Source organism: Nothoprocta perdicaria, unplaced genomic scaffold, assembly GCF_003342845.1.
Source record: "Nothoprocta perdicaria isolate Ctin4 unplaced genomic scaffold, notPer1 scaffold_439, whole genome shotgun sequence".
NCBI classification, from domain to species: Eukaryota; Metazoa; Chordata; class Aves; order Tinamiformes; family Tinamidae; genus Nothoprocta; species Nothoprocta perdicaria.
In genome coordinates, this window is record NW_020455687.1 from 249690 (window position 1) to 276287 (window position 26598).

At 51.6% G+C, this 26598-nt stretch overlaps 1 protein-coding gene across 1 annotated transcript; it reads left to right on the plus strand.

The window, feature by feature from the left end:
* The first annotated feature begins 7 nt into the window (after positions 1 to 7).
* RAB10 (RAB10, member RAS oncogene family) lies at positions 8 to 26598 on the plus strand. The gene is made up of 6 exons (XM_026046341.1): positions 8 to 162; positions 16600 to 16660; positions 22951 to 23089; positions 23941 to 24030; positions 24540 to 24641; positions 26047 to 26598. Exons 1-6 carry the CDS (start codon positions 36 to 38, stop codon positions 26128 to 26130), a joined length of 603 nt encoding a protein of 200 aa, XP_025902126.1. The 5' UTR covers positions 8 to 35; the 3' UTR covers positions 26131 to 26598.

Here is a 26598-nt window from a genome sequence, read left to right on the forward strand (position 1 = left end):
GGAGCGGGCGGCGGCCGCCGCCGCCGCGCCTCCCCATGGCGAAGAAAACCTACGACCTGCTCTTCAAGCTGCTGCTCATCGGCGACTCGGGGGTCGGCAAGACCTGCGTGCTCTTCCGCTTCTCCGACGATGCCTTCAACACCACCTTCATCTCCACCATCGGTGAGTGCGCCCCGGGGGGGGGGGCTGCCCTGCCGCCCCCTCCCTCCTCACACGGCCCTTTGTTTATCTATATTTTCGCCTATTTGCGCCGTTTTTTTGGCCTCCTTTTCGCCTCAGGCCCTGCAGCTCCCCCTCCCGCCGTGCTCGCAGTGTCCCCAGGGACCCCCGCGTTCCCCGCATCTCCCCCTGTTTACGCCAGGCCCCGGAGCCGCCCTGCGCCCTGGCCTCCCCCTCTCACCCTGTGTGACCCTCTCTTTTACCCCCCCTTGTCACCTCGGCCAGCCGGAGCTCCCACCTGCCTCCCTCCGTCACCCGCTGTCCCCAGCCCCCCTGCTAGCGCGGACGGTGCCAGCGCCCCGACACCCAGGGGACGGTCACGCGCGTGGGTGCGGCCCCTTCCCTCCCATGGCCACGTCCATCCGCCTGGAYCCAGCCCCCCTTCCACAAGGACCCTCGCCATTGCCCCTCACTTCCATCCCCTTCATCTGAGGAGCGAAGGCAGGGGGGTTCCTTGCATTTTTTAGCATTTTTTTTTTTACATTTTCTCCATTTAATCCGTGTTTTTTTTAATAGCCTTTGTGCCTCGTGGGCTTTCCCACTCAGTTTTTCGCAGTGGCTCCCTTTTTTTTTATTTTTCCCCCTCCTCCTTCCCCGAGCACCATCTTGTTTTGCAGATCCAGAGTCCAGGCCAGCAACTTCTAACCTTATCAGTGAGTGACGGTGGCAGTTGAATAGAATTAATGTCCCGGGGGTGTCTTGCAGTGCCCGCTGGCACCCCCAGGCCTGGGAGAATGCAGGTGTTTCAGGTTCAATCCCATGCGGGGTGGGTGTTTTTCTGCTTCGTGTGAACGCCGTGGGTCACTGGCAACGCAGCCAGGGGAGGAGATGGTGAAATCCTAGCGTAGAGTTTGTTCCTGGCCCTCCTGTGGGTTTCCTTGTCGGTGTCCAAGTGTGGCCCTGCAAGTGSCGACGTTAAGTCATGATGTAAAATGACACTCCTAAACCTGCAGTGATTTGAAGCAAAATGAAATCTATCCCGACTTAATGGGCAGCTGACAAGAAACAGTCATTGCCCAGGGTGTCTTGGGCCTCATTCAAGGGCTTTGTTCAGGATTYCCTACTTCTGGGGGGATGTAGGGGAGTTTGCAATAGCTCAGGTCCTTAATCTTGCCTTTTAACATCTCAATTTGGCCGTTGAAGGCTGGGTTTATTTTGTTGCAGTGGCCATCGTTCARTTCCTTTCTGCAGGACAGAATCTGGCCTAGTCTATGTGCTGTTTGTTGCTTTCTGGGCTGCCCAGGAAGGTTTTTGCCGTTAYTAAATCAGGTGTAGTCGAGAAGCTGCTGGTTTATATGGTGGCTCTTGCTTCATAGAACTTGTTTTTGCCACCAGTGATTTTTAGTAATTGCTTCTCGGTCTGCGTCGCTCTGCAGTTTTTAAGCTTTCGAGCAGAATGTCRCCGGGTTTAGTAGCAAATGTGCACGTGCACAATTTGGAAGCATTTCTGAACAGCTGAGCCCACGGAGACCAGTAGGGTTTTCTGGTGTATTTTTTTTTTTTTTAAAGGAGTTTTTTGGGGGGAGTCAATTCACTAGAAGGCAAATAAGTTCTGTGGCTGAATTCTGAGCAAAATGGCCTGTTGTGCTAGCTGTGAGCATGGTTRGATGGTGGATCAGTGGGTCAGAAAATGTCAAATTTGAACCTCCCAGCAAAGCTTAGCAGGTTTCAGGGGGGCAAGCAGGCTTTGCATGTGCTGCTGAAATCCAGCTGCTTACCTGCGCAAAGTTGGCTTAAAATGTGTTTCTTATTACTCTTGCATGTAGTTGTTGAATGAGAACACGTGGTGTGAAGGTGGTCTGTACAAGCAACATCTCTTGATCCTATTTTTTTTGGAAAAAGGTGGGCATTCCATTCACCAGGAAAAAAAAAAAATCTTCATTTCCCATTGTGGGGCAAGATTCCTGTTTTCTCTGTTCTGGCACTTCTGAAGACTGAGTTGTTGCAGCAAAACCAGTGGCAAATAGTGCTGGGAAAATGGGTTATCTCAAGCTGACTCCTGTAACTGGCTGTTTTTTAGCATTTTTCTCCAGTTTTTCTCTGTTGGACAGTGCAATGCTGCACTGATAATAATGGCAATCCACTAATGCAACCTAGAACTGGGGGGAAAAAAAAGSTATTTTGTGTGGCAGCAGCTCCTGGGTAAGTCTCGCTGTAAGTAACTGCACCAACTGTGCTGGTTCTGCGGCTGCAGCAGAAGACTTTGAGGAAAAAATCCTTCAAATGGAGTCTTTGACCTGTAGCAACAAGGAAATACCATTTCCAAATCATTTGTGTACACAGTAGATGACATTGAAGGTGACTGGGCTCTCCCTAGACTGCAGAGAAAGGCTCTTGGTGGTTTGTTAGCTGTGATTCATGTTCCYGTGTTTGCTCTGAGCTCCACCAAGAAGCCGAGGGAGGCGAGCGAGTGAAATGCCCTGGGCTTGACTGCTTCGAGCAGGGGCCGTTTCAGCCTTTCGAGCCTTTCTGAGAAAGGGTGGGTCGCCMAAAATCTGGGAACTAAGGTGTCTGCAAAGGATGATGGTGTGTGCATTAATGCTATGAAAGTAAAAGCTTGTTCGTGTATGTCAATTAAGATTATAATCTCTATTAGTAATTTATTCCCATCTGCTCACGTCTTTACGCACCTTAAGAACCGATGGCGTGATAGCACGTTGGGTATAATTACTAGTAATTTGGGGTATTCTCTTTAGCAGTTGACTTTGAATCACTTCAAGCTCTTCTTTCCTGCTAAAGCAGCAGGTTTTGAGGTGCATGTGTGAATGATCCCGGTACCTTGTCCGGAGCTATTGGGAATGATCCCTGTAGCCCTGCAGGAATCCCAAAGTCATCGGAACCTCCTTGGCTGGAGCAGGGCCCTTATCCTCAAATGCTCCTTTTTCCAAGTAGAAAGTGAGTAAATCTCAGGCTTAGTCTACCACTAGCCACGTTTGTTATTAATAACTCTTGAGGAACTCTGCAAATGTTTTCTAATGTTTGATTTGGAGGAATTTTGTGATGACTTGTTCCAGTTTTGCGTTACAGCCCCCACAGCTGGCTCCGTCCTGGCAGCAGTAGCTGCTCCCATGAATAGTCGTGTTGATCCCTGGCACCCTTGGGCACTGGGTAGTGCAGCCCATCTCAGCCTTGTGCCCACAGCCCTAGCTGCAAAACCCACTCAGTTTAGTCCTTTCTCTTCTGCCTCTAATGCTACTCCTGAATTTTAAAAAGATTGGTATGGATARCCTGCAATCAATATATATGAGACCTACGTTTTCTTGAGTCAAGTTTTTATTGATATATAGCGTGTGAAGCAGATGACAGTTTGAAGAGACTCATTGAAAAAAAGGCCAAAACTGCTTGTGGGGGTCGGATGGAGCCTTCACCTCTGCTTCCTGGGCACGAGCAGTTGGAGGCCGCTCTTCTTGCAGGGATGTCAGGGCCTATAAAAATTTTAATATCAGAATTGAAACCAAGCACATAATTGCTATTGTTTGCCCAAGAAAAATGCAAATGAAGATGAGTCACACTGTTTSCCCGTGAAATCCGGCTACCTCTAGTAGCACGTTAAGAGAACAAAGCGTATATAATCCTTTGGAGACCCCCTTTATACACTATGGATTTATTTAGCTAAAACTTTGTCGTGGATCTTAACACATACTGAAGAAATAGGAAGTTCTGTGTTTGTTAAATTGTTGGGAGTTGCAGTCAACATAATTGACTCTCCAAATCCAAGGAGAAATGGAGAAAAACAGCTTGCTTTTAGTTTTCATTCCTGCATGTCTCATTAAGAATGTAGAAAAAGCCTTTATTCTAACACCCTGTTAGGGTACAAAACAGTATTTTAAATGCAAAGATGCATTAAATTGCTTTCTAGGCAGGTTGCAGTTTTACCTGTTTCTTGTTTTTGAGAAATAAGAAACTTGCTTCTTGAGGCTTCAGTTGAAGTGATCTTTGAGTTGCTAAGCACGTACTTCAGAATTGTTGTGTGTTGGTCCATTTAAGCAGCAAAACTGAAACCAAGTCCTCAGTTATCCCAGCTGGTGAAGAGGTGAGACCTCTTCCTGCATCTTGTGATGATTTGAACACCCGGGTTGTGATGATCAATATTGGGAAGAGGGGAGCCCYGGAGGATGGGCAGACGGGGCCGATGGGGGGAAAAGCAGCTGAGCAGGAGCGATGCTGGAGCCGGGAGCGCAGGAAGCGGCRTGCGGGACCAAGAGGAGTCTCTGCTCCGCCGTGCTGTCAGCTCCCAGGAGCAGCCGCCTCCTCCTTTGGTTCGTGCCCGGCTTTTGGAGGCCAGGCTATAAATGGAGTCAGAAGGAAAGTGCAGAAGTAAACTGAACAGATCCAGCAGCGGCTGGGGAATAAGGGTGGCCTGGCTGCAGCCTGGAGCTTGCGGAAGCTCCTCTAGGTCAATCCTGGGGGCTGAGACCTGGAGCTGTGCACACAGCGAAGGGAAATAACAGCTGAGCATGTGGGGARAGTAAAGAATGAATGAAATCTCATCCTTTTCCAGGGAAAATCCCCGGGAAGAAGCCAGGCCCACGGCTCCTGGCGACGGGCTGTCTGTATAATGCACAGCTTGAGTTCTGGCACCACGGGAAGCGCCCGCTGGCACTGACTTGGGAGCCAAGCGCCGCTTTCCTTGGTGCCCTGTTGAGTGATGAGCACAAGTGCGGGCCTGCGGAGGGAGGGAGGGCTCTGCCTCTTCTGGAATAAATAACGTAGTTCCCTTTATCCCTCCTATTCTGGCCATGAGGAAACACCTCAGTATCTTCTTTGTTTAGTATCCACCTTTACCTGGAAAATGAAGTGGAGAGTCCCTTGATAAGCCACACTGGGGGGAGATGGAAGAAGTTTTCCCATCTCCATGTTTTTTTAAGCTCATGCTGGTGCCCATTGCCCAGGGAGGCTCCAGGCAAGGCGTTTTGGCCGGGCTSCTCACAAGGCTGCCCTTCCCAKGGCYGCGCTTGTCCYGTGGCTCCACATTCCCGCTGCAGGGAAGAGCAAAGCCTGGAGGAGGCTGCTCCCGCCACGTCCCTTCATCCCAGCAGCGCCCGCCGCTCGGCTCGGCCCGCGGAGGCTGCTCTTGATTGTTCCGTCAGCAGCAGCAGCAGCTCGTTCCTGTTCTCCTGCGCGACCTTCCCACGGCCTGTGGCGAAGGGTTTCGCTCCAGGCCGATCTTGTGCCTGCTCAGGGGCTCGCAGCCTCCCCCACGGGAATGGGCTGGTGCCATGGGCATTCCCTGCGGAGGCACAAGGCCTCGCGGCCACGACCTTGTGGAGCAGTGCGTTGTTGCGTGGGTTTTCCTCTGCGTGGCTCCAGCCTGACGTCTTTGCACATTTTTGTGCCTTTCTGTGGTTAAAAACCTTGTGACTCTTTCCTCGGAGCGCTCCGTGCTGTGGGAGCCTGGCCCGAGCCATGACTCCCGTTCCCTGTGTGTGGCTGGGTGCCGACTGGGAAGGCYGGCTCCCTTGGCTCCTCTCTGCTTGCACCAGCTTCCACACGTGKGCCACCCTTTCCTAAAAGTTGCTCTTCAAGCTATTATTTTTCCTTGATTCAGACTGATGATTGGCTATGGATACCATATATTCCAAAGCATTTTTGGGGACGAGCAGAATATGGGAAATGGTGTCCCTCRGATAACGCGCATCTAGCCAGGAGTTTCTGCAGCACTGAGGTCTGCCAGGGCTATAATCAAAATCACCCTCAGCAGGGGACAGTCCTGCCCGGGCTCAGGGCCAGGATCAGCCGTGGCTGTGATGGSGGGACGCTGTGGTCGCTGCTGGGGTGTCTCCATTCCAGGTGGGTGCAGGGTACCCCTCCTTGCCCAGCGGGATTCGCWGGGATTGGGGAAGCTCCCAAAGCTGGTGCTCTCAGATCCTTGTCTTGCCTCTTGCTCCTGCCTCACTGTGGCAAYGCTGGCCCAGCCGTGTGAATAAAGGGATTTCTGCTGAGGTAGTTCTGAGCCTTAACTTGGTTAAGGCCGGGCTCGCCGGCATCGAGTCTCCTGAAGTACCGATGATTCACGCTCCCTCAGGGCTTCAGTTATTTAACTTCAGTCATCTGGGCATGGAGATGACTGTAGTGACGCTTGGCAGCGGCTGACGTCCCACGCGGTGCCTCCCTTCTGGGATCTGTTCTCCCTGCACAACCTCCCTGGCACCTGCTGAACGTCGTTGCCCCTTTCTCCCTGCTCTTGAACAAGTTTAGTGCCACGGGTCTGTCGGGAATACATCTGACCTTCYGCATTAAAACCAGTTCTGCACCTCCTGCAGTATCTCGGTGTTCCCGGCTGCTTTAGCCAGCAGTGGGATATTCCCAAATTCCAGCAGCTTGCTGAGGTTTGCCTCTTCTTCCGTTGCTCAAGTGAGGTTATCTAGCTGAACTGGCTGCTTTTAAAAGCCAAATTGTCAGCGTGGGGCAGGGGGAGAAAACCAGCAGTTCCACCTTGAAGAGCAGCGCTTGCTGTGCTCTGGCTCCGTAGATGAAGCTTTAGATGAGCAGCTCGAATAGAGCTTCCTAATTGGCGGTGGGGAAGGGGATCCAGCCCCCGCRCTTCCCTCGCCGCCCTCTGAAACGCTTTCATCTCCTGCGAGCACTTTCATCTTGCTGATGAACAGCAAAACGAGCGGTTGAACTTCCGAGCAGCTGCCCAGGGTTCTGGCAAGGGCAAGGATGGTCCTGGCTGCTTTGGAGGAGGTTTTTCCCAAGGAGGAGACAGTGTGAGACCATGGAGTCCCAGTGGGGCCTGCAGCACCTGCCCCAGGCCCTTGGAGACCCTGCTCCGTAGTGAGCATTGGGACTATCCAGCCTCGGCGTTCCCTGCGGCTGATCCCAAGGATGGGCGGCACAGACACAAGTCGCTGCAGGGGAAATTCCTGCTGGATGAATTTCGGAAAGAAGCTGYTAACGTGAGGGTGGCCCGAGCATGCAGCGGGACAGCAGGAGGTGGTGGAGCTGCCCTGCTGATGGGGAGGGAAACGTGTCCGGAGGGATGTAAGGGAGGGCGCTTGGGTGGCGCCTATGGAGTCAGGGCCAGGGTCCTGGGAGCCAGGACAGGAGGTGTCCCAAGTCGGAATCCCCAGGACGTTATGAGCATCCGGCGGCAGCTCCGAAAAGTGCTGCGCTCTGAATAGGCTCTTTTTGGGGAGGTGAAGTGCTCCTTTCCATGTTCAGAGGCTCGGCTAGCGGCCGGGAGCTTTCCAAGAGCTCCTGATGAGCCAGTTCGTGGAGGGAGCCCCCGATGAAGGCCGTGCATGGCACTGGCCAACCCGGAGCCACCCGTGGAGGTGCTGGGGTCTGCTCGCCGCAGCCGAGGCTCCGCGCGCCTGCACGACCGACTCCAGTTATCCTGTAATCCCCATTCTTGCCATGCGGGTACCACCCGCCCTCGCAGCGTCCTCCTCGCTGGGTGCTCCGCTCCGGAGCTAGTGGGGCTCCGCCGAGGCGGTTGAGCTGTGCGGCCTCTCTTGATTCCCTTCAACACCAAGTCAAGGGGGTTTATCCCAATGGGATCGAAACCTGGGATCCCTGCCAGAGAGCAGCTCGAGGCACCTTCCCTTTGGCAGGGGAGCTACCTCGTGGCAGCCCAGAGGACTCCCTAGAAGACCCCTGCTGAGCTCTGTGGCCTCACAGGGTTGAGGCCGGCCTGCCGGGGTGCACCAGCAGCTGTTGGTTGTGGGCCGGATGCGCGTGCTGTGCCCTCGCCGCTCTTCGGGGCAGGTAATACCTGTTTCTCAAGCCCTTTCTGTGTCTAACCAGCAGTTCTGCGCTGGAAGCCGTGCCCGAAAGGCCTGGCTCACAAGGGCTCTCCAGCCCTTTCCCGGAAGGGGTTGCTGCTTCTGGATTGCAGTGCTTGTGACTTCGCTACGTTATGTATGCATTAATATTAGTAATAGGCTTCATTTACTGGTACAGTGCAGTCTAGGTGGCTTAAGTGAGAGTATCTTATAAACTGTTAATGCTTCCTATTTATAACCAAAGGAAAACAAGTGCACGCATTCCTTCTGGGGAGCTGGAAACGGCTGCTGCTYGCCCGCTTCCCTGGAGAAAACATCCCAAACTGTGGATAAACACRGCACCGAAGCGCCGCCCCTGCCCTCCGTGGCCTTAAAAACCTCTGAAAAACCTTGAGGGTTGTAAACATGTGCAATATTGCAGGCGTTGCTCTCAAATATTGGTGATAGGACTGCCCCGTGTGAGCAGACAGCACCGTTGTGGATGGAGGGGACGGGAGAGGTCCTGGCTGTCCCGCTTTGCGTTCCCTGTTCGAGGCAGCTCCGTGCTCGGAGGGTCTCCGTGCTGCTGGGACCAGAAGGAATCGAATGGAGGTTGTGCCAACATCCCGGATGCCGTCCCTCCTGGAAGCAGCGAGCAACGGGCGCCCAGGCCTTTTTTTGGCAGCTTTAGCAGTGAGGATTATTAACGACCYGTTTTGATAATCGTTCTTAGCCTCTCTGCTGCGTATTTATGATGGATAAATTGGCTGCCTGAATTTGCGTCCCGGCTTTGTGAGCCTCATCGCTGTAAATTAGAGCCAGCATTAACTTGAGCTTTGCTTTTACGCACCTCGTCGGCAGAATCACTGTGGTGGTTCAGCGACAAATTTGCTGCTTCGTAAATAGAATCCATTTACGTGAACGCAGCTTCATTATGCACCATCTTTATTTCCTAGCTGACAAATACAAGCAGATTATGAAATGCCTGAAAACTGATTTAATCAGCTGCAGTTGAACTTGCACGTGCCTGGTGGCTCCGCACGCAGACTGGATTCGCCGCCGCGTTTGGATTAACCCCCATTTTCCTGCTTCGCAGCCCTCTTCTTGGTGAGATTTTGGGGCCAGGGCCTGTGGGACTGGCCGCTGAAGGGGTGCACGTGGCCACAGGGCTGTTCCTTGTGATGCTCTCCCTAAAAATACCCCTGGGAGAGGAGGCGGGTGGAATTTCACTGCCTGAACCAGAAATTACGGAGTCTGTTAGGAAGTGAAAGATTCAACAGAAGCAGGGGGAAGAAAACAAATCAGCTCGAACCTGGAATTCATTGATGCTAAGCAGAAGTTATTGCTGCTTGGGAACATCTCTGCTGTAAATATTATTTCTCACTGAGGTTTCTCTTCTTTTATTTGTAAGGTATGAGGGCGAAAGAAAAGCCTTATTGTCAGTTTTCTCTTGCAGTGCACAAACCACCACTAAAATAGCTGCATTGTGCCCGGCCTCCTGTTTTGTTTGTGGCAGCCTTGTGTAAGGCTTAGTCTCTGCAGTCAAGAAGATAAAGTTTTCTTTCTTAAAGAAGTAAAAACCCCCTGTGTGTGATTTCACAGTGGCAGCAGCGTAGGTGGCATCAACAGGAAGCTGCAGTTTGCTTTTGGAGCGAAGATTTTTGTTTCTTTTAATGGCCATTCGACCTGTCATTTCACGTGACTTCAGCAAGTAGGGTTCTGTTTCTTTGCTCTTCCTTCTTCCTAGAAAACCTCCAAGTTTGCAATTCTCGGGGCTCCTCTGTGCCTGTTGTGGCCACCCCGTGTGTCCACAGAGCCAAAGACTGCCCGACCCAGGCTCTTGCACCACACGAGGACTATAAAGGAGGCCAAGGCAGCTGGCAGCAGTGGAGGAGAAGGATTCATGGTTGGTTTTTGACCTGGAAAGTGACATTTGTCCCTGTCTGCTCCCGAGGGCCRTGATGTGACAGGGCCCTTGCCTGGGACACCCTCACTGCTGCTGGCTCCGCCGCGTCCCGCCCGCCTCGCGGGCCCTTATCTCCCGCACTTTGCCCGGGGAGCACCCGGGACATGGGTGGTACCCGACACCAAAGCCACCACGTGGCTGCTCAAACACGGGAGTGACGGTCCCCTCCTGGGAACGTTCCTCGCAGGGCTGCCCATGGGGATGTCACGCTTGTCACAAAGGAGCTAGAAGCCTTTCTTTAAAACTCTTATCGACTTGAATTCACTTCCTTGAGATACTTGTCCCTACAGACTTCGAAGCGGACACCTCTGGTTAATGTCTATGAGYTCGTGTGTCTTCGTTCTTGCTGCACAGGAGTGTTTTGGGTTTAATGTGGTGGGTTGGTTGTCCGTCTGCAGGTGCGCTTTGTCCCTCACCCCCTCTCTCTGCTGGGGTTCGCTGCTCATCGCAGGCGTGGGGTGAATCGGACTCCAGCTCCTCTGCAGAGCTTCCCTGCTAACTCGTTCCTTAAACGTGCGGTGGTGCCACTCCACAAAGCGCCTCYGTGCAATTCCTGCCTTTTTGGTACCTGAATGCATGGACGTAGTCTGCATTCGGGAGCTGCTCCTTCTCTGATGAGTATAGAGACTTCTACCCACAGCTCTCCAGCGTATGATGGTCTCGAGGGAGTCTAGTGGTGGAAGACCATTTTTTGGTGCACCTAAAGCACCTCTAGTCTTGACTTATCCATGCTACAAACCGATGTGTGAAGGAGCCTTGGGTGCTTGCTCCCAATTTCTGCACCTTTGGAGGGAAGTGGGAATTTTGTGCATGCAAGGTTTAAAATGAGAAAATGTCTTTCACTCTTCTAGTTCTGAACCTTATTGTTCATCTTCTGGTTGACTGTGGGCAGAACGTGAGGCAAACTGCCCGGAAGGCTCTAGCGGGGGAAACCGTGGGGCAGCGGGAAGATGCCTGTTTCTGGAAACTTTGAGGATGTGAATGAATTCAAAGGATGTGACCCTGTGCAGAAGAGACACTGGGCAGGATAGCAGCAGCCTCTGGGTATTCAGGGAGTTACAAAGCCCCAGTTGTCCCCCAAAATGTGAATATTCAGCTGCGTCCACCTTAGTGCTTGGTTTGGTCTATCCAGTGTCCCTGTGCTGCTTATTCCTGCTGCACGAATCTTGCTGACTTCAGTTTCTTGTGCGTTCGTGGCGCGTGGCAGCAGTTGGGAATGCAACAAGTGCCTGTTGAGTGGAAGAATTCGGGTCGCTCCGAGAAGCCGCCGTCTTGCAGCGGCCGCGGCTGCTTCGTTAAGAAGRGATCATCATTTGAGGCGGATGGTAACGGTGCTGCTGCCTGCACTGGCCCTCACAGATACGGTCCCGAGGTGTTCGTGTGTTGATGCAACGCCAGGCAAACTTAACCTGTAAAGGCAGTTTTGTAAAAATGCTATAAAAATGCTATAAAAAATGAAGCTTAGGAGGAGCCGTGGCTGAGACTTGCCGAGAAGCCTCCCGTTTGGTCCAACCCGTGCCTGGGTTTTAGAAGACAGATAGAACTTGTCCAGCCTCCTGAAAAAGGAGGGAACCTTTAGGAGAACCTCTAGTAGACTTGGTTAAAAGCTRAAGGTGAATTTGCTCTTTGTCTGGGTTATGAAATCTACTTTAATCTTGAAAGTAGTCAGTCTGTAAGTAAATCTGTGATTTTAATGTACATGACATCACGCTAAGGAATTACAGGGTAATTTTTAGAACTCGAATCTCCATCTTATGTGTTTAGAGAAAGGTGTAGTGACTTATCTTGGTAGCTGGTCTTTGAAAATGACAGTTTCCAAGATAGTTCAGATACAGAGAGAACTCTCTCGTTCTAGTCCATGAAAAAGCAGCTGAAGTCATTGCTTTTCTGAATGCTGGAGAGAAAAGCTTTTCTACCTGCTGGCAGTTGCTGTCAAGGTGCTCTTAGATTAGACCTAGTGGGAAGAGGAGGGTTCACAACAGTGCAACAAGAGGAGCAAAACAAAAAAAAAACTATTAAAAATCAAAATCTCATTAGTGGCTGGAGGAATTAAATTGTAATTGCATCTCTAATTGTCGTCTTTTCATGTTTAGCTCARTCAGAACTGAGCTCTCAAACAGGACACCGCTGTGTCTGTCTTCTGTTGACCGGTGGTTGTTAAGCAGAACTTTGTCGTGCTGCTGGAATTAAGTAAATGTGGAAGTGCTGGAATTAAGCACTGCATAGTGCTTAATATAAGATGTGGTTGCCTGCTTAAATGCAACATCAGGTGTTTTTGTAACTGTGAAATTGCTGGGACTTGGACCCCTCTGAAGCAGGAAGCCCAAGTCTGTTCTTGTCCTTCTAGGTGGTGTCTCCATATGAGCAAAAACTCTGCAGAGAGGAGGAGATACCAGTGCACACTGACTCGCTGGGTTTGTTTTGCACAGAAAACGAAGCAGATGGGCGCCTGTCAGTGGTAGAGTGACAGCGAGCACAAAGCTGAGCTGCTCAGKGCCTCCTTTGGCTTTGCTGTGAGGGTCCTCAGGGCCAGCGTCTCCAGTGCCCCAGGGCCTTGGAAGCAGCATTCAGGGAAGGAGGAGCGAGTGGAAAAGAGTGAGTCAGGGACAACCTGAGAACATGCCCATCTTCAACCTGAATGTCAGCCCGGCTGCAGCAAGAACGAGATGAGTCATGTGGGAGCTACAGGTCGGTGAGTGCGGCTTTGGGCTCGGGGAAAGGCTTGGCCCACGTTCTTGTGGAAGCCTTTCCTGGGCATGTGAGGGACTCCTGGGAAGAGCCAGCATGGATTTATGGTGGTGAATAGTGCTTGACCATCTTAACTGGCATCTCTGCTGAAGTCACTAGGTCTCTGGATGAGGGAAGAGCAGGGGATCCCGTAAACCTTGAGCTTACTGAAGCCTTCCACATGGTCTTGTGCAAGTGCTTTGTTCTTGCCTGGTTCCACAGCAGTAGCTGCTTTTCCCGGATAACCTCTCTGCAGCTTTTGGAGCTGGCTGCAGGAGCTGATGCACTGGCAGGTTTTAGTGTGAGGGCAAGGAATCTCCGAAAGAAAGGACAAATTCTGCCCGACAGCTTCGGTCCCCCTGTGCACCCGCTGTCTGAGTGCTAGCTCAGCTCTTTGTGCCAAAGCAAGACGAGAAAAGTGACCTTAGAGCCATGTGAGCAGCCTCGTGAGCCCTGCCTTTCCCTAGGGAAGAAGCTGTATATACATATGTGTGCACAGATACACAAGAAAGCCAACAGCAATGTGCAAAARCTGAGATTCCCCTCAAGAGGCCGAGCAGCTACCAGGCTCACTGGAGGGATTAATCCCAGTGTGTGTAGAGTGGGCTCAGTGGGGGGCTCCTGCACATCTCGTCCCTCTTCCCACAGAGCTGGTGCTTCCTGCTCGTGTTGAGCCCGCGAGCGCGGGGCTCGGGGTGCCCGGGGGCTCGGGGTGCCCGGCCCCAAAGCGCCCCATCGCTGGCATGGATCAGCTTTCAGCTGCCGCTCCCCAGTGTTTAGGCAGTTCCTTCCCAAGTGGCTCTGCAGGTAGTGCCTGATGGGGGCCGGATATAAGGAAAAAATCCGGCGCCATTGATTCCTCATGAATAAATAGCTGCTCAGAGAGGTTGCTTATCATCTAAAGCAGCATTTCCTTACCTGGATTTGCAGATTCTCAGTATTGCCAAAGCGAACCTGAGTAACCCAGATCTTCAGGGCTCTGGGGTGGCTTTGGGAGTGCGGTGACTCCTTGCACTGAGTTTTTTGCCTTCAGTTCATAGTCCAGCAGATCTACCTGCTATATCCRTGGAAGAGCTAAGCTACAAAGAATGCAGGAGCACAGCCTGGCTTCCTGATGTGTTTGGATTTGCTGGAATTTTCTCTAAGCTCCCTTGCTCTCTCCCAGGGGTGAGCAAGTGAGGAAAGAGGGTGCCTGTTGAGGCCTGTCCCGACGAGCCTGGAGCTTCCTGCTGCCTCCTCGTCAGCTGGGGCTTGTACCAGGGCTGCAGCTTGGATTTTCCCTCAAGCTGCAGCCAAAGGTGCCAACGTAAAGAACGCCAGGCCGGGTTCGCCAAGGATTTCTGGGTGCCTGCTTTTGCCTGGGGGAAAGGCGGCCCTGCGATTGGGATCGCCTGCTCGGGAGCCAGAGCTGAGGTTTTTACAGGCCGGTGCAGTCTGTGCATTGGTCAGCTCTTCCTGTATTGCTTGCTAAGAAGTCACAGCAAAGGTTCAGTGTTAAGTTCTACTAAGAAGCAGGTGGTTTTTTTTGGTGGAGGGTGTTGTTTTTAAATGAAGAACCGATGTCCAGAGTGCTCCAAAGTGCCCCAATGAGTTAGTGCAACGCGCGTGATGCTGTGGAGGAGAATGGCTTTGGGCCCAGCCTTCCTCTCAGATAGAAAATTCCCTTTGCAGCTTGTCCTCAGAGCCCTTCCTAGCCACACATTAGAAACACAGTTCTGCTGAGCCCATGTCCAGGCCCCAACCTTCACTCTGTGGTGAGGATGCAAAGGAGGGTCTTCAGCATCCCCCCCAACATCCTCCTCGTAGAGTTAAAGCCCCGGGAAAACAGTGTTTGCACATAAAATGTAGGGTGTGTTTGGGACTGTTGTATCTTCATTCCTTCCAGGTGTGAATAGTTGGTAGAAAAAATATTTGGAAGCGTCTAAAGAGCAATTGAGATCAGTGAAAGCTTYGTTAAGAGCAGAAACCTCATGTCCTGCGTGATGCTTAGGTTGRGCTGCCCTCGAAAGGAGGAGGTGTGTTGATAACTGAGGAGTTCTTACAAGGTGTTTCATGTTAATTTATCAATAACGTGTTGCCTGCATATTTTTAATGGAATGAACCTTCCATCGGCCTAAAACTCATGTGCGAGAACGACAGTGACTTGAAGAGTTGCTAATTTGCCCCGTTAATGTGTTTGGGGAGGGGACCATGGCCCTTCTTGGTTAGCATCACACCCCAGACAAATTAATAACTACAGCCCACAGTTAGCTCCGTGATTTCACCCCGTGCAGCCCTGCCTGCAGGGTCCTGCCCGCCTTCCCGCTGCTCCCAGGCTTTCTGCTGCATTTTTGCTTTTAAAGAAAAACTATTTTTAGGGCTGCTTACTGGGCCCAGCTGTCACCTCCAAAGATCCCTGAGGGATATCTGTTTCCTCACTGGTTTTGTGCTCTTTGTTCCTAGTGCTARATAGGTAAATAATGAATAATAATAAATAGCTAGATTGGTTCTTGCTGTTGGCGATAATGTAGTGTTTTTGGTYGTGTTTCTGTGTTGTTTGGATCCACCTTGCTTTAGGTATTTGGGGAGAATGTTCAGCTGTGCTTCCAAACCTTTGGACAGTGTCCTGCCACCCAAGGTGAGTGATGGCTGGGACAGAGGCGCGTAGAAGATGCTGTCCAGGCATCAGGAACGTGACTCGAGCCCTATTAACGGAGTCCTATTAACGGAGTCCTATTAACGGAGCCCTATTAACGGAGCCCTATTAACGGAGCCCTATTAACGGGGAGGCACCTCCGGCACCTCTGCCATTGCCCCAAGTCCTTCACGCGAGGGCCAAACACTTGAGCTTCTGAAGCTGCTTTTGGCATTACAGAACAGGCAAAACCGACTCTGAGATGGGGTGATGACCAATTTTGTCTTATTTTGYCCTTATCGTGAGGTCTAGTAACTTTCTGAAGTCTTGGTGCTGTGAGTGTAGGAACCTAAAGGCGGCTGAGGAGTTTCTGTCTGTTTAATGCTGTGAGTTCAGGTTTTAGGGCCTTGTCGGTTGCCTGCAGCAACAGCAGAGACTTGACATTTCGAGGAGACCCAGAAGGGAGCTGCAAGCCCCGAGGAACGACAAAAACTTGCTTATTAGACTGTGTGAACTGCACTAAAGCACAGGAGACCCTCCAAAGTTGCAAATAAAAGTATAGCACTATCTTAAATGGTGTTTTATTTATTTATTTATTTTTAAAATAACCTGTTATCCCCCTTAAACTGTATCCCCAAATTAATCTGAATGTCCCTGGCGGTTCCCCCTGCCTACAGCCCATTCCTCTGCAGCCCTGAGGACTTGGCTGGTGCCCTTCAGGCAGGCCCGAGCTGAACAGGTCCCAGGAGCTTTGCAGAAATCCACTCCTGCAGCCCGCTCGAGCTCATTTGGGAGCAGTTAGAGGCAAAYGGCCATTGCTGTTTATAACCCCTTGTGTTACGGAGGCTGAGCTAGTATCACAGCGGTAAAACTTGAACTAAACTGCTTTTTTGGAGGTGGTTTGGTAGGTTTGTTGGCTGTTTGCCATTTAGCGGGTTTGGTTTTCAAGCCCCACGTATCTGATCCTAGTTACAGTGATTTAAAAATGGAACTGGATAAAGTGACCTTGAGGAGGCCTCCGGGGGGGCACGAGGTGCCACGTCCGGCGGTGCTTGGAGGGGCAGTTTTTGGAATAGTGTCTAACCACAAGCATTAGGCAAAAAACGTTAAAAAAAAAAAAAAATAATTCTGGAGCATCTGCAAAATAGCGTGGCCCATCTTTTTGGAAAATAATATGTGTGGAGGCTTCGGGGTCCTGTTCCCCTTGGCTGGAGTTCTCTGTGGCGCGGCTCGTTCTGACACCCTTCCTTTGCCTGACAGTGCAACACGAGGGAAAAGCTGTTTATCTGAAGCAATTCTGGCTTGATGTGGATTAGCTCCTTTGTAAATAAAGACCAATTTCTTACTCATGTGTTTGTTTATTTCAGGGATAGACTTCAAGATTAAAACTGTTGAATTACAAGGAAAGAAGATCAAGCTCCAGATATGGTGAGTGAAACAGCCGCGGAGCTGCCTGGTGGCCCCCTGGGACGGCTGCCTTCACAGACAGGTTTAGCAGGGTGGGATCTCGGGAGACACTGAGGTTGCCCAGGCTGCCTTCAGGGATGCCATTCCGTAACTGTGCCCTGGATCCCCCACTGTGGTAAAAGTTCACGTGTGGGAAACCTGCAGGGTCCGTGGAGGGCCAGAACCTGAGCTCACTCACTCCCTGCCGTGGTCCTTAGCTCCCACCTTGGCCTGTGTCCCGCATCCCAGTGCTGCGAGCTCCTCAGGGGCAGAGCTGGGCCAGCCTTAGCTATTTACCTTGTGTCCGGGCTAGGAGAGAGTTGTCGACGTTGCTTTTGCTTTATGAATCACCTAGCTGGGGCTTAAGAAGCGCTGGGATGGTGAAGGAGCTCTGGGCACCCTTCATCCCGGAGCTGCAGAGTGTAGCCTGTCCATAGGGGCAGGGTTTGGGCTGCGATGCCTGCAGAAAGTACCCAGAGAGAAGCTGGGAGCTGAAGTGGGGCAGTCAGAGGGAAAACATGAGGCTGTTGGGGCCAAAGAGGCATTTAGGGTGATACTGTGGGTCACTGGGGGCTGCTGCTGTGATGGGACAAAACCCCGAAATGACCTAAACCAAAGTCTTGCACTACACAGTGGGGAAAGCCCTCGTGAGAGGTGGTAATTGAGTGGACACGGTGAAATAATGAGGCGGTGGCAAGTGGAGACAGACAAGACAGACAGACAGACAGAGGAGCTGCAGTGAGGTCAGCAGTGCAGGGTCTGGTGGCTTAGAGAGGTGGAGAAGGTTTGCATGAGCTGAGTTTATTCTCATGAAGATACCCRTCTTGGGTAGCTTTGGCAAGGAACTTTGTCAGTTTTAGTTATTTTTTTCCCTCCTTTGGAAGACCTAAAGATACAGGTTCTCAGTGTGATCTTGCTAACCTGCAGTTCTGATAGTTAGATAGTGTCATAACATTCATGTTTTGTACCATTGCCAGGCTCCTGCCCTAGGTATCTTGGAACAGACTACTCCCAATTGTTGGATGTTAAACTCTTCAACGTTATTATTATTATTTTGTGTGTTTTTGAGACATGTTTCCTGGTACAGGGCTCCAAAATAGCCATTGTCCAAGTGAAATGTGCTGATGACATTAAGTCCAGACATGCCATGAAGCAGCACGTGGGGAATTGCTGCTGTTTCGTGGGGAGACTGCTCGACCCCAAACGAGGGATGCCCTGGTAGGCAGACGTGGAGTTTTTAACTAGGACTTTTTCAGTGTTGCAGCCTCTAAGTGATGCAAGCCAAAAGGAGGTTTGTGGCTCTACAAAAGTTGCATCCTCCTCGTTCCTGGCCACCCAAAATTTCACTTTTGAAACGAAACCCATCCAGTGTTGGATTTCAGGTGCCCTTTCTCTGGCACACGCTCGTCCTCGAGAACAGGGTGTCCTGATTCACTGTCGGGGGAGGTTTCGATACGATCCCAAGAGCAARATTGACTCAAACGAGATCAAAYRCCATGCAAACCTGTAAGCTCWATTCTCATAATSGCAATAAAAGAAAGAGRAGAAGAAGAAGAGCAAAGGGAAAAAGAAGGATAAGCAAGTGAGCAAGCGGGAGAGAGAGAGAGATGCAGCAAGATTACAGTTCCCACCACCACCAGCGCAGCTACGTTTCGTTGGTTCCACCTCGGTGCAGGTGATGGCCTCTTGAAGGAGAAGAGGCCGCTCTCGGTGCGGGTGATGAGCTCCTGAGAGAGTTCAGAAGAAGACGAAGCCGTTCACTTGGTGCACAGGTGAAGAAGTCGCTCAGTGCAGGTGARGAGGAAGGAGGCCCCTCTCCATGGAGAAAATCCTAGTCCTTTTATTGTGCCAGTTCTTGAAGAGTCCGTGAAGATTTCTGGTACGTGTTGTATGTGTCGTGCGTGCTGTGTGCTCTGCTGCTCCTCTTCCCCCCAGCTTGAGTGCCCGTGCTGCTTGGCAGGCGCTGTGGGGCATTRTTAGCCCMAAAAGTCAYGGATCCTCGAGATGATACCACAGTCTTCCTGGAGAGAGGATGCAGCAGTCAAGAGGTGGGAATGGCGGGGCAACAGCACTGAGATGAGCACATCAACCAAGAATGCCATGGTTTGGRYCTTGAGCTGATGTCCCGGTCTTCCAAGGTAAACTGCAGCAACAAGGCAACAGTGTCGAGAGCAGCACAGTCCAAAACTGTCTCTTCAGACTGTCTCTGACACAGGGTCTTTGTGCAGGCCCGTGGTTGCTGTGTTTGCCCAGCAGTGGTTCGGCGGGCGCTGGCGGTGCTGCTTAGGATGCTCTTGCTGGTGCGGCACATCTGCGTCACCTCCAGGTACCCGGGCTTGCCGTGTTCCCCTCCAGTGGGTTGTGGGGCCAGACCTGGGCCTGGCCCGGGCGCCCGCTCCGGCTCTCCGCAGCACAGGGCCCTGCTCTCGCTGCTTCTCCAGCCCTTTTGTTTTTAAGCGCCTCGGGAAGCAAAGGCAGCTTTGTCTTCTGCTAGCAGTTCGGCTCGTTACCCGACACGARGCGTTTTTCAGTGCTCGGCATTCATCTGTGTTCCACAATAGTGAAATTCAGCCTCTTCGCTGAATGCTAACAGACAGTTTGGTACATGGGAGCCCTTGGCATACATTAGCCATCTTCCAAATACGAAGGCCTTTCTTTACATAAGGTTGCCCAGTGTTTGCAAAGGGCCTGGGCTTGATGAACCATCGCTGGCAAAAGCAATGACTAAACAGCAGCCCCGTAGCTTCCAGCAGGAGCCTGAAAGGTTTCTACCCCGGTGAGGACAATTAAAGAGCTGCTTAAACAACGTTGGGTATTTGCATAGCTGAAGGGGGTGTTTCTTTTCTCATACAGAAGACAACAGAAATCCCCTTTCTGCATTTAAAATGACCACATTAAGCTGCCTGTCGCTGGCCCGTGCAGTCCTCTGTCGCCCGTGTGTTGAAGGGTGGYGCACCCAGTGGGTGACACAGGACACAGGAGTCACTCTCCTCCACCGAGCAGGGTTGCTGGGCTGCAAATCCCACCCTTGCTCTGCTCTGCCTGGGAGCTGGCGTGAAATCGCTCCATGCGGAAACGTGAGGAATCTCCTGATTGCAACCACAGACGGGCAGGTGGGACGGAGACCTAAAGCCAGTGATACCCCCTGGATGCCCTACGGAAAGTTGCTGATGGTGGAGTTAGTGCAGGATTGGCAGGAAGATACAGGTACAAATACAGGTAACAGCCGTAGTAGAGAGAGGATAGGGAAAAGGGAAGAGCCGAAGAAAGAAGGATTCCTGCTGCAGAAAGAAGCAATATCATTGTGGAGGTGGTGAACCACTTCCAAGGAGCAGAGCAATAGAGCTAAAATCGAGCTGTGGAGAAGGCAGTATCGTACACACTGTGGGCACGTGGATGCAATTGCTCTGCACTGGGAGCTGCAAAGCCAAGACATCCTGTAACTCACCGAGCTTAGTAGCGTTAATGCAGCCATTGAAAAATTCAAAGTGATTTTTTTCTGATAGAGCGGGCACRATGGTTTCCTGTGGGCACGGAAGCAAGCGGCACGCTCTGATATAATTCACAGTTTTAATTGCCCTGCTTCAGAAAGCACAGGAAAGAGGAGCGGAGGGCTGGGATAGCTGGTTTGGAAGGGACGGCTGAGAAGAGGAGGATCCTTCAGGTTGCAGGAGAAGTGATGAAAGGAGATTTTTAAAAACCCAAATCCTTGGAAAAGGGAGGTAGAGCTTGGTTTGTCCATGGGGCTGCAGCCGAGAGCAGGCAGCCGGTGCCGCTCCCGGCACACRGAGCTTTGGAAGCTGCAGCTTGGCCCGGGGCTGCAGGGGAGCTCACCAAGGAGCCACCCGTTCGCACCCTCTACACCCATGGATGTCCTCCCAGAAGTGACCTCAGGAGCCTCATCTGGAGAACTGCAAGCCGGGAAAATATTCAGGGGAAACCTCTGCTTTTATGGGAACACGCGGGAACGGGCTCCGGGTTTTCCATCCGGAGCGAAGGCTGAAAGGCAGCTCGTCACAAATAGCAGCGGTGGGGGATACGAGAGGCCGGGGAAGCCCTGCTGGAGCTCAACGCCTGCAGCTGAGATCCCTGGAAGTGCTGCAGTGGGGCACGAGGCGCTCGTCCGGTGCAGTGGGCAGCAGCTAGGGAAAGGAGAAGGTGGCGATAAGGCTGGGAATGACAACGGAAAAGCCACCGTGGTCACCTGCAGTCGTGACGTTCTGCTGCTGCAGAAGAGAAACCCGGGTCCTCCACAGCTGCTCTGTGCAAGTCGTGCCCAGAGGACACATCTGGGCTCGAGCTCTCCCTTCTGGGCTCTAGATACTCAAGAAATAGTCCCAGAGGGGAACTAGGGTATAAAAGCTGAGCTCAACACAAGCCTAAAAAAAATACCCTTGCCTCAGCGTAACTAAGTGAAATAGTTGCAGATTTGGGTGTGCTCATGTTTGCAAGGGCCCTGCAGGTCCACCTAAAGCTGCACGCAGCTCCACTGACCAGATACGATCCACAGTATTAACTTCTTATTACCCCAACATGTGGAAGAGTGAACTCTCTTCCCATTGACAATTTGCCTTGGGTAGATTCCTATATAAAATATTTATCCAGGACAAAAAAAAAAAAGGCAGAAAAGCTGAAATTTGCCAGTCGTGCCGTGTGCTCCAGCAGTTGCTCTGGGCAGGAAGCTCTTGTGCTAAAGCTGCAGCACGGCTGGTGGCAGCAGCGCAGCCTCCGTCGCTCACTGCTCCATCTGCCGGGTAGTTTGGGAGGTTTTTAAGTTACCAGCAGATAGATAGAGTGGGACTTGGTTAAAAACCTTAGGATTATTTGTCTGGAAGTGATTTAATGCAATGCACTGAAGCCCTTTGCTTCACGCCTTCCCCGAGCGCCCCGCTGCACCCCAAGGGCTTGGGGCTCTCGGAGCGCAGCAGGAGCTGGTCCTGAAATTCCCTCCCCTTTTAGCATCACGTAGCTTAGGCACATTTGAACGTTGTTGGATAAAGAGTGAATTTTTCACTTTCCTGGTGCTTTCCCTCTCGCTCTTCATGYGCGGCGAGCTGCTTTGCCATTGTTTTGCAGCCCAACAATAAACAAGAGATGGTCTCTGACCCCCGATGCCATTTACCGAGGTGGATTCRTCCTTCCTGGACCGTTGGAAAACATAATTCATTTTCCCTATGGGCTTCGCTTCCATCAGCTCTCTAATACCAGAGCCATTAAGAGCTCTCTCTGAATAATGAATGGGCAGAGCCATTAAGGAGCAGAGAAACGGAGGCGCTCACGTCCTGCCTGCCCGGCCTTGCTAGTGCTCGCTTAACCAAGCCCGGGCTGCAGGCCCCGGGCCGAGGACARGAACGGCTCCGCGTCCCAAAAGCGAGCGGTGTAAAATCAATCCGAGTCCCTACTGTAACAGTAGGCGAGGAAGCAGAATATCACTTATGTATAAATATGTATTTAAGGCGTTTCTGGCACTCTCCTGCACCACGTAGGCAAGTCAGTGGAGAATGAATGAGGTAGCTAATGGGTACGGAGCTTGTGGAGGAGGAATTAAGTGCAAGGAGGAGTCTCGCTGTGGCGGTTGGAAGGAATCTGTGCCAGGTTGCCTGGCTCTTTAAAGCACTCTCTTTTTTTCYCTGTATTGCAGCGTGGTGCCCTCCCCTTACGTTCAACGTAGAGGTTGCAGGGGGCCCTGGTGGCTCGTGTGTGTGGTTTGGAAGGACAGCTCTGTAAACCGAGGCCCTTGTGGACGACACGAGGTCTCGAGGGTTGCACAGACACCGTCCCCGTGCTGCGGCTCGCACCCGGGCTGCTCGTAGCTGCTCTTTGCCCTCAATGTGCCCCGCATGCACAACCAAGGGTTACACCGGGTTTCCAAGTTGCCAACTGATTTGTGATGGCTGTTATTTAAAAAGAAATAGCAATTTTCCATCATAACTTGATACCAGCTTTATTTAATGCTGTAACTTACCGCTTCGCTGTCCACAAAAGGAGGCAAAAGATGAAACTATCTGCAACCCAGGTATCTGCAGCTTGGTGCAAACCAAGTGAAGCAGCCCAGCAGCTCTCTCTTTTGCCGTGGGTGACTCTCAAATAAATGTCTTTTTTAAAGAAAGAAAAAAACCCTTTAAAGTTAAATGCAAAAGAGAGAGGTCCCGAGCTTGAGCTTGGCGGGTGCCCGGCGCTGCCGTCCCTGTTCCCTGAGCGCACGAGGTGCCCGCGCGCCCCGTGTCTGCGGCGCTCGCCCCTCACGTCCCCTCTGCCCCTTCCCTTGGCAGGGACACGGCGGGCCAGGAGCGCTTCCACACCATCACCACCTCCTACTACCGCGGCGCCATGGGCATCATGCTGGTGTACGACATCACCAACGCCAAGAGCTTCGAGAACATCAGCAAGTGGCTCCGGAACATAGACGAGGTGAGCAGAGCCCTCAGCCTCCTGGAGCCCTCGTGCCCTGCGGAGGATGAGATGAGCGGCCCAGAACTGGGTTTGGGGGAGCAGCGTCTCACACCACGAGCAGGAGCTGCTGTGGGTGGTTTAAAACAGGGTTGGCTGCAGCTCCCGGAGCACCTCGTGTGTTGCTGTCCTCCCTCAGGCCTCCCTTCAGCAGTGGCTCAAATGCCAGGGCTCAAATGCCAACAAAGGAGATTTCTGCGCTGGAGAATGTTGATGTTGACGAAGCTGATGTCCTCAACATCAGAGGACCAGAGTGGGGCCAGGTCTCTAATTCCCCTTGGTTATTTAACCCAGTAACTCCTCTGAAAGCAAAATATAGGTGAGAAGCCTCCTGGCTAACGTAGTTGTTTGGCTTTGCGGTGGCTCAGAGCACAGTTGCAGTTCTTAAGGAGACTTGCTCGTCTCCACGMTGCAGAGGAACCCTTGAGCACCAAGAAACAGAATCCTGTCAGAGCCATTTCAGCACGGAGCGTGACTGCTGGCAGTCACTTAGTCCTTGCTGCAAAGGAAGACTTCCCACAAAGACTGAAGAATAGAGTGGAAGGGGAAAGATGACTTAATGTTGGGGTGGCAGTGGAGCTTTGTCAAAGCTGTAGCTGTTGTCTCGTTCCACTGGCAGCCCTTTAGCTGAAGGATACTGTGCAAAGAGTGATTTCTAGCAGCCTTTGTTGGGATTTGGGAAAGTGCAGGGCAGCTAGACCTGTAAACATCAGACTGGGCTTCACACAGCCTGGAAACAGGAAGGTAAAGGAGGTGTTTGCTGCTTGTTGGAGGGGGTGTGTGTGTAAACACATCTCCTGGTCTCATTTTAGCACGCCAACGAAGATGTGGAGAGGATGCTGTTAGGAAACAAGTGCGACATGGAAGATAAAAGAGTTGTCCCCAAAGCAAAAGGAGAACAGGTGAGTGGTGGACAAGAACCTGCTTGTCAGAGCAAGCAAACGGGGGCCACGACTTCCTGGCCTCTCCAGATAGGTGAGGTGCCCTRGAACAAACGGAACAGCTGGATTTGCTGGTGGTTGGTAAGTGTAGGGAGCGTTTCCTCAGCAGTTGCATTGAGAACAGCTGCCACAAATGGAAGGAGCTCAGCTGCAGGGTCTGCTTCCTTTGGGAACTAAASTGTTGCAGATATCCCTTTATTAAACTGCTCACCGTGGGGCAGGTTTGTGTGCTACCCACCTGCTCACATCCAGGCATCGACCTGTAATTTAACACACTTTCATTGCTGTCCCTTCATCAGTAAGCTCTGCATCTTCTGTTGTGACAGTTTGCCTGACTTCATCTCCCCTCTSCTGCCCTAGCAGCATATTATATTCTCATAAGTTTTGCTCCTACCCGAGTTACAGCTGCACCGATTTGGTATCTCCACAGTAATGCTAACCTGCTGCTTTTTTCTTCTTTTTTCGTTCAGATTGCTAGGGAGCATGGTATTAGGTTTTTCGAAACTAGTGCAAAAGCAAATATAAACATTGAGAAGGCATTCCTCACATTAGCAGAAGACATTCTTCGAAAGGTAAGTGCTTGCAGGTTCTGTCTTCCTGAGCATATTAAAAAATAACCTAAAACTTCAGCTAAAAAAAAATACCCTTGCCTTCAAAATTCACCCGAATTGTTGCAGCTTCTTATTTGCCACCTTAAGATCACCACCTTCTTGAAGGAGGAGTATTGGGTGGTTGAAGCTTCAGGTGGTGGTTTGATGCTTCCGTATTGCAGAGGTCCTCCCCGGAGGGAGTAACACACGTCAGAGCGCCAAGCAATCCAAGCTGGTTGCTCTTGAACTCATAGTTGTGCTGTAGCTGGCCTGGAGTTAAATTGATCTGGAATTGATGTAGGAAGGAGCTCTCCTTTCCCTCCTGCCCTTCGTCTCTGCCGTGCACAGGGAGCRTGAACGTTTGCAGCTCCGTGTCGGGATGGCTGCAGTCGGATCCTGGGAATGCCAGAGCCAGCAGGCTCCGTGTGAGGCCTCACAGGCCCTCCAGGAATTGCTCTAGTCACTATAAAGTCTCCTTGTGTAAAATACAGTTTGAAAGATGGCAGTGGTGCAGAATCTGCAGGTGCCTCCGTGGGCTGTTCTGCGGGTTACGCCGCAACTTCAAAATGTTTCAAATTTTAAATTTAAAAATGTTTTAAAATGTACCCTTCATTTCCGGGATGCCTCGTTCCATTGCACAGTTGTTGAACCCCATCCTGATCCTTWCCTCAGCTGCAGGAACCCCCGGCCTTTCTCCCTCTTCTCCCCCTCCATCCATCTGGCTGGTTTATTAGCTAGGCTTTGAGCCATCCGTCCCGATACTGGGTGTTCCTGGAAGGCGTCTGCCAGGACACCCAAGTGTCTGTCAGGAGTGATCTGGATCCAAGGGGCACATGGACCAAACCCGGCGCTTCCCACCCCGTTTCTCATGGTCAGCCCTTCCAGCCTCAGTGTGTTGTTGGGATGATTCCCGCAGCCTCGGCACCGCAGCCTCCCTTCCACCCGCCGCTCCTGTTCAGGGCGAGGCCAAGGCCGCCCTTTTGCACCCCATTTCAGTCCCGATGTGCTCAGCAGCTCCTCGTTGGCCGCTGTCGTCTTGCCTTGCTGCTTCGTCAGTGCTTCCTGGGCTTCGTGGGAGAAAGTAGGTGAAAATGGGTGAAAACCAGACAGACTAGCAGCCCCAGACAGTCCTTGGGGCCTTCACATTCCTACCGTGGACCTCCAAAGGCCCACCACGTATGTGATGGAACTTCAGGCCAGTGTACAAACAAACCAGGGACCTTGGATGGGCCCGGCACCCTTTTTCCTTAGTTGTTCTCGCCCTGTTTGCCCACAGTTTGTGCGCAGGCCGCCTTGGCGATACCTCCCCACAAACCAGGGCTGAASCCGGAGCTTTGCTGCCCAGCGCCGCCCCATTTACCTAACTTCTCGCCTTGTTTCGTTGCAGACCCCTGTAAAAGAGCCCAACAGCGAAAATGTAGATATCAGCAGTGGCGGTGGGGTGACGGGCTGGAAGAGCAAGTGCTGCTGAACCTCTATCACCAAGCGCCATCCACCGCCCCTTTTTTCTCGCTGCAAAACAAACCACTCTGCCCGTTTTTAACCTTAAACCGACGTTTTGTTCCCATTTTAACAAGCTGCTGTCTCCCTTTGTCTTTCTGTTTAGGACAGCTTGCGTATACTATAATTTTCTCAACAACATGTATAGGAAAAATCATGTCCGTGACTTCATTTTTTTTTTTTTTTAAATGTTCCTGCTCAACTTACCACTACGTTTTGGTTGTATTATAGTCCCGTTCTTCCTGACATTAAAACATATAGCAATCATATTCAACTCTACTCTGCAAATTGTATAAGAATAAAAGTTAGAATTAACAATTTATTTTGTACCACAGTGGAATTTTCTGTCCTGGATCATGTGCTCGAGCCCCCATCTCTAGCCGCATCAGCAGCCGAGCCAGGAAAAACACTCATTTTCGCCTTGCCCGTGTGAAAGGGG

What these genes read in the sequence shown, in the direction of transcription:
- RAB10 (XM_026046341.1), top strand. Translation starts at nt 36, where the DNA reads ATGGCGAAGAAAACCTACGACCTGCTCTTCAAGCTGCTGCTCATCGGC. An exon ending in AAGATCAAGCTCCAGATATG is followed by an intron (nt 16,661 to 22,950) that starts GTGAGTGAAACA and finishes TTCCCTTGGCAG; the next exon opens with GGACACGGCGGGCCAGGAGC. An exon ending in CCAAAGCAAAAGGAGAACAG is followed by an intron (nt 24,031 to 24,539) that starts GTGAGTGGTGGA and finishes TTTTTCGTTCAG; the next exon opens with ATTGCTAGGGAGCATGGTAT.